The sequence below is a fragment of the Micromys minutus genome, assembly GCF_963924665.1.
Source record: "Micromys minutus genome assembly, chromosome: 32".
NCBI lineage: Eukaryota > Metazoa > Chordata > Mammalia > Rodentia > Muridae > Micromys > Micromys minutus.
In genome coordinates, this window is record NC_137967.1 from 13868001 (window position 1) to 13880280 (window position 12280).

The 12280-nt window shown below is 54.1% G+C and overlaps 1 protein-coding gene across 1 annotated transcript; it reads right to left on the reverse strand.

The window, feature by feature from the left end:
* Positions 1–98: 98 nt before the first annotated feature.
* LGI4 (leucine rich repeat LGI family member 4) lies at positions 99–11218 on the reverse strand. Its single transcript, XM_080909046.1, has 10 exons — positions 11116–11218; positions 10600–10918; positions 10185–10256; positions 9444–9515; positions 7096–7167; positions 6914–6985; positions 6561–6730; positions 3432–3596; positions 2843–3348; positions 99–1627 (listed from the first exon to the last, which is right to left on the reverse strand). The coding sequence occupies exons 2-10, from the start codon at positions 10767–10769 to the stop codon at positions 1313–1315; spliced, it is 1614 nt and encodes a 537-aa protein (XP_080765172.1). The 5' UTR covers positions 10770–10918; positions 11116–11218; the 3' UTR covers positions 99–1312.
* Positions 11219–12280: the final 1062 nt, after the last annotated feature.

Genomic DNA, 12280 nt, shown 5'->3' on the forward strand with positions numbered 1-12280 from the left:
TGGAGCTTGGAGTGCGGCCGCGGGCAGGGAGGAGGTGGGCAGATGCTGGGGTGAGCCTTGTAGCCTTGATGGGGCGGGCACTGGTGTGCAGGAACTGGCGGCGGAATCATGCTTAGACCTGCACACCATGGCCTATGGTGGGCCTTATCCTGTGCCACTTAAGTTCTAGTGGCAAACTAGGGACACTTCCACGAGTGAAAACCCTAATCGCATGCAGCGTGGGTACACTGGTTGACACTGAGAATAACTATATAGTAGGGTCACCACACCATGTTGGGGCCACCCAGATACTTTAGCTGCCCCCCCATACCCCTGCAGTGGTCTCCTCCTTCATGTTGAGATGACCGCACTTTTTCCCGCGACCTTTCCAATCACTAGCTGTTCCTGCGAGACCTGTAAGTTCCCAGGACACCGCTGATAGTCCAACAGCGGCCACACAGTGTGAGATCCCCCAATGACCCCCTAGCTCTCCTGAGACTCCTCAGTATCCCTCAAGGCCTCCAGAATGATTCCCATGTGCCACCCCAGAAAATGCCTTTCCGAGCAAAATTTTTTGCCCAGCTTCCCATGCAGGGTCATGAGTCACCTGCCACTCAACAAAAGGCTCCCGCCTTGAGCCCACGGAGCGGGCAGGTTGGGCGCGCAGGGCATTTATTGAATTCATACACTCTCTGCTCTTGCCCCTGTCACATTCTGGAACGGGGTACCCAGTGCTCTCTGCTACGCCTCTAGACTTCAACTTCGCTGCTTCGCTTTGACTGCACATGCGTAAAAGCAATCAGCCCTCGGAAGCAGACGCGCGCACAGGCAGCAAAGTACTAGGCCAAGGAATTGCCCAGCAACTGTGACGTCACAGAGACGCATACTCCTCCACGAAAGCCATTGGCCAGATAGGGTTTGAGTGGAAAGGAATGCTCTCTCTTTATATGGGGGAGGGGGCTCGTTGAGGGCAGGGCGTCTAGACTTCTTGGAGCTCCCAGATTGCCCTTTTGGTTTCTGTATCTCAGCTCCAAGCTGTGTTCCAGAATGAACTCCCAAGATGTTGTCTATGGGGACATCTGTCCTTTGCCCAAATATGGCTTCAGACTAGAGGGGCCCTAAACATAGTTGGAAGTAAAGAGACCTCCCAAATGTCCCAAAGGTACAGATCCTCCAAAAGGTGGGCTAAGCCTAACCCAGGCTGATGCGCTTGGCTTGCGGTTTGTATCACACAAGACTGGCTGTGACAGCCAGGAGGCCAGGCCGGAGAGGTTACCCAAGTCCCAGAATGCTCTTGCAAGCCCCACAGCTACTTCCGGGGTCTTTCCCAGCCTCAGGCACTGAGATCCAACTCGTGGTGCTGGTAGATCTGCGTGGGGCCCTTGAAGCACGCTGCAAATAGAAAGCGTCTTCCTGCTACGGTGACTTGGCCAAAGGCTCGGGGGGCTACCAAGGCCGGTGGGCCCAACTCCTGTAATGGCTCCAGGATCCCTTTACTGGGCTCAAAGCGGAAGACTTGGCTGAAGGCGAAGTCGCTGCCCAGGATGGCCAACTGGTCGCTGGCGATTAGTAGTGGCTGGAAGACGTGGGAACCTCGGGACGGAAGCTGCTGCAGCAGACGGAACATGGAGCCGTCCCAGCGCATGACCTGCAGGATTCGGGAGCTAGTTAGACTCTGGGTCATGAGACAGGAAACTTGTCATCCTAGATGCTCTGGTGGATGCGTCACATGAGCCTGTAGGTTCTCGCTTTACCCATAGCCCCTCCACTGTTTTGCGGGAGTCTTGCTCGCCTGATCTCTCTGCGTCAGCCTCCCTGGTACTGAGGTGACAAGTCTCTGCGACACCAGCACTATGCCCAGCAGTTAATATTTGCCTGCTTGGAGCAGGGCATTGTTCTAGACTTTTCTCTCTACCTCACACACTTGTCGTAAGTCAAGTGCTTATTCTATCTGTTCTGGCCACACCCTGACCCTCCTTCCACATCCTCCCGTCTCCTGACTGATTGATCCCTGATTCTCATTCTAAACTCTGTTGCTCCCTCCTGGAGACCCCTCGAAAAATTGAGTTGTGGGGTGGGGTGGGGGATTGTCCCTGACTGTGCCTTACTCTGAAAAGATAATCCTGGGGCTGGAGAGATGGCTCAGTGGTTAGGAGCACTGACTGCTCTTCCAGAGGTCCTGAGTTCAAATCCCAGCAACCACACGGTGGCTCACAACCATCTGTAATGGGATCTGATGCCCTCTTCTGGTATGTAGACAGCCACAGTGTACCCATATATAATAAATAAATAAATCTTAACAAAAGGAAAGATAATCCTGGAGGTGATGAGAAAGCCCTAACACCAGCTCAACCTGTCCCAACAGGAAGGGTATGGATGGAGTTAACTAACATCCTGGGATGTTCTAGAGAGACAGGGCCAAGCTTAGCAGACTAAATTCAGAATCTCAGAGCACGTCATGTTGGTATACTCCTGTTGTGCCAGCACAGGGCTGAGGCAGGGGAATCATGAGACTGAAGCCAGCCTGGACTATATATATTAAGATCCCAGCTGAGTCTCTGCCTCGTACAATTTAGCAGGCAAGCGCTTGCTTAGAATTCACCAGTGAGGGTTGAGAGTGTGGTTCACCGGCCAGCAGCGTTTAAGCCTGGAATTCACTAGAAAGGGGCTGGGGGCGTGGCTTAGTGGGGCTTGCTTGCCTAGAGTTCTTCATGGATTGGTTGTGGGTGAGGCTCAATGGTGGAACCCATTCCTGGAATTCACCAGTAAGGGGACGTGCTGAAACAGTGGCCCAGCCCCCTGCCAAATGACGGTTCAGCTTCTGGGATCAGGCCTGGCTTCCACTGCCTGCCCCCGGCCTCACCATGGAGTCCCCAATGTATCGTGTGAGGCACAGGAACACGTCTCCTCCGGCCTGGAAGTGTTTTGTAGCATAGACATCCTCTGCTTCTGGGATGTCTGTCCGCCTCTCGAAGCGGCCGCCAAACCAGTGAAAGAGCACAGGCCTTTGGGAGGCGGAAGCAAGCAGCAGGTGTGGTCGGCCATCCAGCTCCAGGGCCTCCGCATCGGTGTCGCGGTGCCAGGCGTGCAGGCTCTGGCGTGGGTAGAAGCCCGGCCCATCACGACACAGCAGCGTGGTGCTGCCAGCCTTGGAGGCATCAGCCACCACGAAGCAGGGCTGGCCATCCAGCCACAGGAGCTCGGCATCATTGGGTCTCAGCAGCCGCTGAGGGGCTAGGACCTGCACAGGGGTCAGACGCAGGTCGGGGCTGGACCGCGACCACAGCTGTGAGCCTCCCCACAGGCGAGCAGCCAGTATGAAGAGGCGTGGACCCAGCACCAGAGGCTTGCAGGACACCACTGAGGGCGCTGTAAGGGAGAGTGGGACACAGGTCAGGCTCGGTGGCAGCCTGAGAACGGAGGGAAGAGGCCAGGACAAGAGGGACGCTCACCAGACAGCTCTTCCTCGGGCCTGAAGCGCTGCAGGCTGTAGTCCCACACCAGGATCAGGCAACGGCCAGCGAAGGGCTGTGCCAGGACTATGTGAGGCTCCCCCTGATAGGAGAAGGACTCCACGCTCAGTGCCGACTCCCCAACAGTCTGGAGCCAGGACAGTTCTAGGGGCAGCAAGAGAGTCAGGGGTGCCTAGGGGTGGGCAGAGGATCTCATTGCTGAGCTTTGGTTAGCACATCTTTGAATTATGAATTCATATAGTGTTCCCCACACGGGGACCTACAGAACGGAACCTTTCTCTGCATAGATGCCTCAACTCTCAGAAACTCAAAAATCTTTCTTTCCAAATGCTGTATGGCATCACCAAACCGTCCCTCGGAAACTGCTTTAGTTAGACGTTGTGGCACATGCTTGTGACTGCGCAGCCTTGGGAAGCTGAGGCAGGAGGATCTCTGGTTGCTGGCCAGCCTGAGCTACACAGTGTGACCCTGTCTCAAAACCACGAGACAAAGCAAATGACGTGTTTAGTTACTCAACTAACTTTACAACAGCACTGTTGTGACAGCCTGTTACCATGAGAACGTGAGGCTAAAGGGCCCAGGTAACCAACCAGCTAGCAACGACCTTCATTCTCCCCACCTGGAGCTGGGGCACAGAAGACAAGCTGTCAACCCAGCCACTCAAGAGAATGAGGCCTGAGAATTGAAGGTTCAAGGCTTGTCTGGGGTACAGGAGTCAGAATAGTCTGAGCCACTTAATAGAAACCCTATCTAAAATGAGAAAGGAAAAAGAGGCTGGAGATGTATGCAGCTCAGTGGTACAAGTCCCCTGCCTAGAATCCCCCAGTGAGGGGCTGGGGGCGTGGCTCAGTGGTAGAATACTTGCCTAACATGTGAAAGACTCATAGCTTAATCCCTAGTGTCTCTGTCCCTCTGTCTCTGTCTCTCTCTCTCATACACACACACACACACACACACACACACCACTTTTTCCATGAAGCAGGGAGACAACCATTGAGCAGCCTAGCTAGAATGTTCCAGCATTCCTACTAACACACTCTCAAGATATCATGATCAAGTTTTCAACAAACACGAAGTGTGACATTCACCTCATTGTGTGACCATAATGTCCTCGACCTAGCCTCTGTCACCTCCCTTTTGCTGCCTCTGAAAGCACTTGGAGAGGTCATAGCCTGGCTTGAACCATAAAAACAAAGGCATCAACTAGGGGCTACCCCACCCATGCAGACAGCTCATCTGGTCCCATTTGTGTTCATGTGTAGGGTTGCATGCGTGACGAATGTGTGGTCAGGAAGCACACATATGGGAACGGGTTCTTTCCTTCCATCATATGAGTTCTGGGGCCTGAACCCAGCTCATGAAGCTTGGTAGCAAGTGCTCTAGCCTACTGAACCATCTTACTAGCCCAGAGAATTCTTTTGTGGGGCAGGGGTGAGATAGAGCTTCTTTGTGCAGCCCTGGCTGTCCTGAGACTCACTCTGTAGACCAGGCTGGGCTTGAACTCACAGGGATCTGCCTTTCTCTGCCTCCCTGAGTGTGCTGGGATTAGAGGTATGCGTCATTACCAGGGACATTAACACAAAAGAAATCTCTTCTCCTCCTCCTCCTCCTCCTCCTCCTCCTCCTCCTCCTCTTCTTCTTCTTCTTCTTCTTCTTCTTCTTCTTCTTCTTCTTCTTCTTCTTCTTCTTCTCTCTCTCTCTCTCTCTCTCTCTCTCTCTCTCTCTGGGACTTTACTATACAGCTCAATCTGGCCTCGAGTTCACAGTCCCCTGACCTCAGCCCTTGTAATACAGGATTCTAAGCATGAACCACCCTGCCCTGCAGAATCTTTTTAAAATTTCCCTTAAATCTCACCTCTTCCCAGGCTGCTGACATGGCTCAGTAAGTAAGAGCACTTGCCACCAAGTCTGATGGAGCTGAGCGCAGTCCCAGAACCCATATGATGGAAGGAGAGACCGGCCCCCACGTGTCTGTCCTCTGCACACGTGCCACAGTACATACGCAGCCCCTCAACACACACACTATTTTTTAAAGTGTTACTTGCTGTTTAAACCCTTCCTTGCTTCCCTAGTCCCGGCTCTGGGCTTCCTCAGAGGCCATGCCTTCCCAAGTTCTAACCTGACGCTTCACCTGTGCTTCGAATTCCCACCTCAACCCACCCTCTGCCTGCACTTCTCCATTTCAGAGAGATCAGATCTGGACTCTTTGAGTTCCCTGACTTTTCCTCAACAGTAGCCTCAGGGAAGGCAAGACCCAGGGCCATCTGGGTCACGGTGGTCCCCCCCCACCCGTGTGACCTAGCACTCAGAAAAGCATCATAATATGTTCTGCGTATTTGTGGAAAGGCAAGCGGGAGGTACCCACAGCTGCCAGCACAAAATGGGTGCAAAGAAGGGATTCTGAAAAACGGATGCTTACAGCCTCTTGTAGGGAGGGGTGACGGTGTATGCCTACTCCCCCTGCACTGGGAGGCTGAGGCCAGAGGATTGCTGCAAGTGTTGAGGCCTTCTTGGGCTACATAGTGAAGCACTGTCTCAGAAAACAAAACAAAAGCAACAACCAATAAGGGTGGAGAGATGGTGCGGGGTCAGGAGGACTTGCAGTTCTTGCAGAAAACCGGAGTTCGGTTCCCAGAACCCAGTCAGAACCGCTTACTACTGTCTACGGCTGCAAAAGCCAACAACACCTCTGGCCTGTGAGGGCAGCTGCGTTTGACCACACATACCCGTCCTCAGACAGACACACATACATGTAAGAAAAAACAACAATAACAACAACAATAAAAATAGCCTCTTGTTCCAGGACTGGCAGCAAAAGCCATGCAGAGATAAAGTGTGGTCATTCCTGCTTACAACTCCCAGGGCACAGTGGAGGAGGCAGGGGGATCACAAATTCAATGCCACACTTGTCTGTGGATTGAGATCCTGTCAGAAACAAAAACAAAAGAACCAAAAACACCCTGCCCAGCATTGGCCCCTCCCACAGAGCTGGGGTTACAGCTTTACCAAAGAAGAAACTGAACCTTATGGCTGCCTCCCCTACCTCCTATCTAAGGGCCTGCTGTCCCTCCCACCCCTGGGGGTTGGGGAGGGGCCGGAAGCCTTCACCTGTGGCTTTACACTTGAACTTCTTAGGGTCAAGGTGATTCAGCTGTATTTGAGCCAGGGCAGAGGGGCCAGCACAGGACCCAGTGCCCACACTGGCATTCACCGTAGGCATCCACTGTAGCAACCAAACGACTCTGCAGTCACACTGGAACGGGTTACCGCGGAGGTCCCTGGGGCGAGAATCCAGAAGGAAAGCTGTGACCCAGTTTCTGTGGTTTAGAGGCCGAGTCACCTGAGGGTTGAGGATGGCACCCTCAGATGACAGCTACCCAAGAAGGCTCAGACGCCCCCCCCCCACCAAAGCATTCCCAAGCCTTCCCCTCCCCCTCCCCCTCCCCGGAGACTGAACTCACACATGAGTCAGAGTCTCCAAGCCTCGGAACAGGAATCTGGGTAGAGCCTCCAGGTGGTTGTTAGCCAGACTGCTGATGGAGCGGGGAGAAGAAAGAGTGTCAGCCAGAGCCAGGAGATGCTCTGGCCTTGAGGGTTGGGTCGGGCTGCCTATGGCGGAGGACCGGACTGTGGATATACACACAGGTGGGTCAGTGAGCGAAGTCCCCTCAGGGCGTTCTTGGAGATGGAGCCAATCTTGTTGTCCTCGATGAAGCTGTGGAGAGAGGGTGGGGTGAGGGGAGGCCCACAGCGCTGTACAAACTGGCCCTAGGAAACCACTGCAAGGCTGGTTTCTCCTCTCTCACCCTGTGTGACCACAAGGAAACCACCCCTTCACCAGGGCCACTCTCACAGTAGCCAAAGGTTGTGGCTGTCTGGTCATTGTCAAGCTAATCATAAACATGGCTGCCGGGACACCGGTGGCATATAGTCAGTACGACAGCTGGCAACCCCAGCGCGTGCGCCTCTCATCATCGCTGAACTCAGTACCCATAATGCCATTAACCCCAGCACCACGCCGTCACCTCGCTCCGTCACCAACCCCCACACCAACAACACTGACAGGGTCCCCAATATCACACCTTCACAACCACTGCCATGACATCAGCACTGCGACCATTGTTACAAACCGACAGCATCACCGTCACCACCAACATTCACGCCATCCACCATCACCACTAGGACAACTATGGTTTTCATGGAGACCCGCAGCAGCAGGACTGTCATCGTTCTCGGTAAACGCAGAGCCAACAGCATCATCAGAACTCACAACAGGGCTGGGGCGCTGTTCAGTAGAGGCAGTTTGCCCCAGGTTTGATGCCTGGGACCATGTGGTAGAAGAAAAGAATCTACTGCTGCTGATTGTCCTCTGACTTTTATATCTGGGCCACAGCCCATGCACTGTGACCCCACGCCAAAATTAAATTCAGTGTAAATACATTTTCTAGAAGCATGCCACCTGGTCTGAGGTATGTCTCAGAGATAAAGTGCTTACCTAGAATCCCTCAGCGACAGTCTATGCATATGGCTTGGTTCACTGGTAGAGCCCCTGCCTAGAATCCCTCAGTGAGGAGCTTGAGACGTGGCTCAGTGGTAGAGCCCCTGCCTAGAATCCCCCAGTGAGGGGCTGGGGGCGTGGCTCAGTGGTAGAGCCCCTGCCTAGAATCCCTCAGTGAGGAGCTTGAGACGTGGCTCAGTGGTAGAGCCCCTGCCTAGAATCCCCCAGTGAGGGGCTGAGGGCGTGGCTCAGTGGTAGAGCTCCTCCCTAGAATCCCCAGTGAGGGGCTGAGGGCGTGGCTCAGTGGCAGAGCCCCTGCCTAGAATCCCCCAGTGAGGGGCTGGGGGCGTGGCTCAGTGGTAGAGCCCCTGCCTAGAATCCCCCAGTGAGGGGCTGGGGGCATGGCTCAGTGGTAGAGCCCCTGCCTAGAATCCCCCAATGAGGGGCTGGGGGCGTGGCTCAGTGGTAGAGCCCCTGACTATAATCCCCCAGTGAGGAGCTGGGGGCGTGGCTCAGTGGTAGAGCCCCTGCCTAGAATCCCCCAGGGAAGGATATGGAACTACTTTCCTAGCTTACCCAAGATCCCAGTTTCCAATCCCAGCACCACAAAACAAACAGCACAAACAAATAGAAAAGGGCCCCCAAACCACAAACCTAGAAAACCCCTACCAACATTCCAGCTGCAGACATAATCAACAGCAATGCATACCATAAGCACATACCCCTATGCTGGTAATCTTCACAAGCACAAGCCTCATCCATAAACCTTTGTAGAAAGTCCCAATAACACCAACACTATTGTGGCAGCCATTTTGGTCGACATCCCTCAAAGTCCATCAGTAGCGATGGAACCACCATTTCCCTTCCATCAGTAACCAGGGCCACGCCCTATAGACCACCATCCACACCAGTGTCACCAGGCCACCAGCAGCACCGCAACCCTATCCTACAGTTATCCCCTCTGCCATCCCATCCAGCCCTGACAACCCCGCTGCCACATGGTCACTGCATAGCTTCAAGTTGTGTCCCGGTTATTTGACATGATTCCTGATCCTGACCTCTCTGCTCATCCCGTTCCTGGAGTCCCCCTGCATCAGGACAATAAAGTCTGGCTCTCCAGGCCCTCTGTTGACTCTTGGTTTTCCGGGCCGGGACTGAAACCTGGGGTCTCACACATGCTAGGTGAGCGCCTTCTCCTGAGATATACTTCTAGTCTTTTAGTGTGTTTTATTTCTTATGAGACAGGTCCCAAGCAGGCCTTAAATTAGCTATCCTCCTGCCTCAACCTCCCGAAAAGCTGGGATGACAGGCATGAGGCACCAGGCCCAGCTTCCTCTGCAACTTTTGAAATACAGAGGTGAGCTTTACTTCCGACCTGAGCTACCCACAGTGCAGACTTCCTCCTAGTCCTCCCGCACCCCCTTCCTCCGGAGTCACAGAGAGGCTCGCCCACACCTCCGAGCCCACCTTTCCCAACCTCAGGCTGTACTCACAGGTACTGCAGGTAAGACAGGCCGATGAAGGCATCGCCCTCAATAACAGAGAAGGTGTTGGATGTGAAGAGGCTGCGGGGAGGACGGGGCAGTGTTGTCAGAGCTGCGGACCTGTATCTATCCATGTACTCAGCCCCCATCCAACCCAAAGGCACACGTGCAAGCACGGGGCTATCTGAACAAACACAGGCACCTCCACAAATACGCATGATAGACACACGTCCTCACAGGTGTCTGAAAAGCCCCATGTGTGTATGTGTGCACACATACACACACACACACACACGTGCACTCACATGCACACACATGAGCACCGCCACATACATGCACACATACACATATGTGCACACACCCCACACACATGTATGCACACACACACCACACACATGTGTACATACATACACACACCACACATGTATGCATATACACATGCACATACACACCACACACATGTGTGCATATATACACACACACGTGCACACACATGCATGCACATACACACATATGAGCACCCCCCACATACATGCACACATACACATGTGCACATGCCCCCACACACATGTATGCACACACACACCACACACATGTGTGCATACATACACACACCACACACGTTTGCATATATACACACACACACACCACACACACACACACACACACACACACACACTTGCCCACTCCCAGGCGAGAAAACCCATTCTGTTAAGCAGTGTGTTGTGAACCCAGCCAGACCACACTCACAGCAGGTGCAGTGACGGCATCTTTAGGAAGCTTCCAGCCTTCAGCCTGGAGACCCCCATCCTGACGAGAGAGCTGGGGACATGGGCAGAGATTAGTGAGCAGAAATACATTCAGATTCTCCTTTCTCAAATCAGAGGCCTTGGCTGCTCTAGAGATCCTGGCCTGCCATGTTGTTATGGGGGGTGTCTCCTATCCCCCCCCACCACGTGGCCAAGATCCCTGGCAGCATCCAACCCCTGGATATGACACTTTAAGTGCTGCCACCGTTCCCCCCAACCTGCACCTTTCCAAATCTTTCAGACAGCCCCGAATTCTTTGTTGTCCAAGATTCTCAGAGACCTCGGCACCCCACCCCAAATCCTGGAGCCTCAGGTCTCCTCCCTCCCTTTGGGCCCACACAGGGCCTGGCACTCACAGTGACAGCAGCGTGGTGGAGAAGCTCTCAGGCAGCTCGGGGGAGCCCTCACACAGGGTGGTCTCCTTGGAGCAGGAGCAGCGTGAAGGACACTTTCCCTTGGGGGGACTCCAGGCAACTCCTGACCCCATCCAGGCCAACAGCAACAACAGAATGCCTGCCCCTCCCATGCCCCCTGCCCCAGCCCAGGCTCCCTCTGTCTCCACTCTGCCAGACCTGAGCCACTACATCTCCGTGGGATGCCCCTCCATCCTGCCGCTGACCACGTTGTCCTGCGGCTGGCTGGCCTTGTTTCCTCCTCCAGCCTTTCTTCCTGTATCTGGAATGTGGGGTTTTCTATCAATATCTTTTTCTAACTTTCTATTATCCTGTTTCCCACCCTCTGTGGTCTCTGTCTTTCTGTCTTTGTCTCCCTGGTTTGGCCTGTAGGTCTCTGGGATGTGTGTGTGTGTGTCTGTCTGCCTGTCTGTCTGTCTGTCTGTCTGGGTCCCTCTGCCTGGCGTCTGTAACTCTCACCTCCCTGCCCCGTTTCAAATTTCCAATACTTTCTGTGTGTCCTCCCACGCTGGTCTCACTTGCTGTGGCCTGGGATGTGCCCAGAAGAAGGGTAGGAAGGAGGAGGTCAGAGGCCATCGGAAGAAAAGGCCCAGGAAAGGGACTGAATGGTCTTTGAGGGGGCGGGGCTGCCGAGGCTGCCACCCTAAGCACTCCCAGCCAACCCCTTCATCAGAGTCCCCACTCAACCCCAGTTGGGAAGAGTGGGAAGGATGTCCCCAGGGTGGAGACCAGATGGCTCTGCAGACTGCAGATGGGAGGGCTAGGAGGAGAAGCCACTGGGGGATGGGGGATATCCTAGCTGTTCCCGGCCAGCCCCTTCTCTCGGAGGGTGTGGTCCACCCACTCACCAAGGCACCACCAGGCCAGCACCAGTCCACCTGCTCCCCCTGGTGGCCACCGTCGGTAGGACAGCTGCCCTGCCCCAAAGACCTCTTCCAGAAGATCCCTGTAATTAACCCTATGAGGGCTGAGACCCACGACTGGATACAAACACTAAAGCCACCTCTCCCTCATCAAACCTATCGATCTTTGTCCTATAGCTTCAGCACCAGCATCACTGTCGTTCTCATGACTAATTCACAGCCCCAGGAAGCCGGCTCAGGGCCGCTCTGTATTGCGCTGTGTCCTCTCTTAGGAGGTTGGAATTTGAGGACATGTGGATAACTGGTTATTCTCATCCTCTTAGAAACTAAGACAGATTCCCTCCATTAAATAGGAAAAATCTGTAGCTCACACACAACCCAACCTAATAGCCTGGTCCTTCCCTCGCCCCTCCAGGTTGGTTTTTTTTCCCTTGCTTGCTTTCTCGATTTTGAGACTGGTCCAGAACTCATTTTGTAGCCCAGGCAGCCCTCAGACTCCTGGCTGAGCCTCCCCCAGTGCTAGGATAACAGGTGCTACCACATTGGAGCGTGCGCCATGTTCCCCCAGTTAGCTCATTGACATCACGACGACCCTGTAAGGTGGCGCATTGCCGTCCCTGTTTACAGTTCCGGCTCCTAAAGTGGAGAACCAAAGCGTGAGACTCCTAAATGATTAGCTCCACAGGGCCAGTTGGTCCTAGCTTAGGAGCCACCACCTGGTTGCCTGGGGTTGGAAGGCTGAGAGACATGTAGCCTCTTGC

What these genes read in the sequence shown, in the direction of transcription:
- LGI4 (XM_080909046.1), bottom strand. Translation starts at nt 10,769, where the DNA reads ATGGGAGGGGCAGGCATTCTGTTGTTGCTGTTGGCCTGGATGGGGTCA. An exon ending in CTGTCTTACCTGCAGTACCT is followed by an intron (nt 7,168 to 9,443) that starts GTGAGTACAGCC and finishes CTCTCTCCACAG; the next exon opens with CTTCATCGAGGACAACAAGA. An exon ending in TTGGAGACTCTGACTCATGT is followed by an intron (nt 6,731 to 6,913) that starts GTGAGTTCAGTC and finishes TTCTCGCCCCAG; the next exon opens with GGACCTCCGCGGTAACCCGT.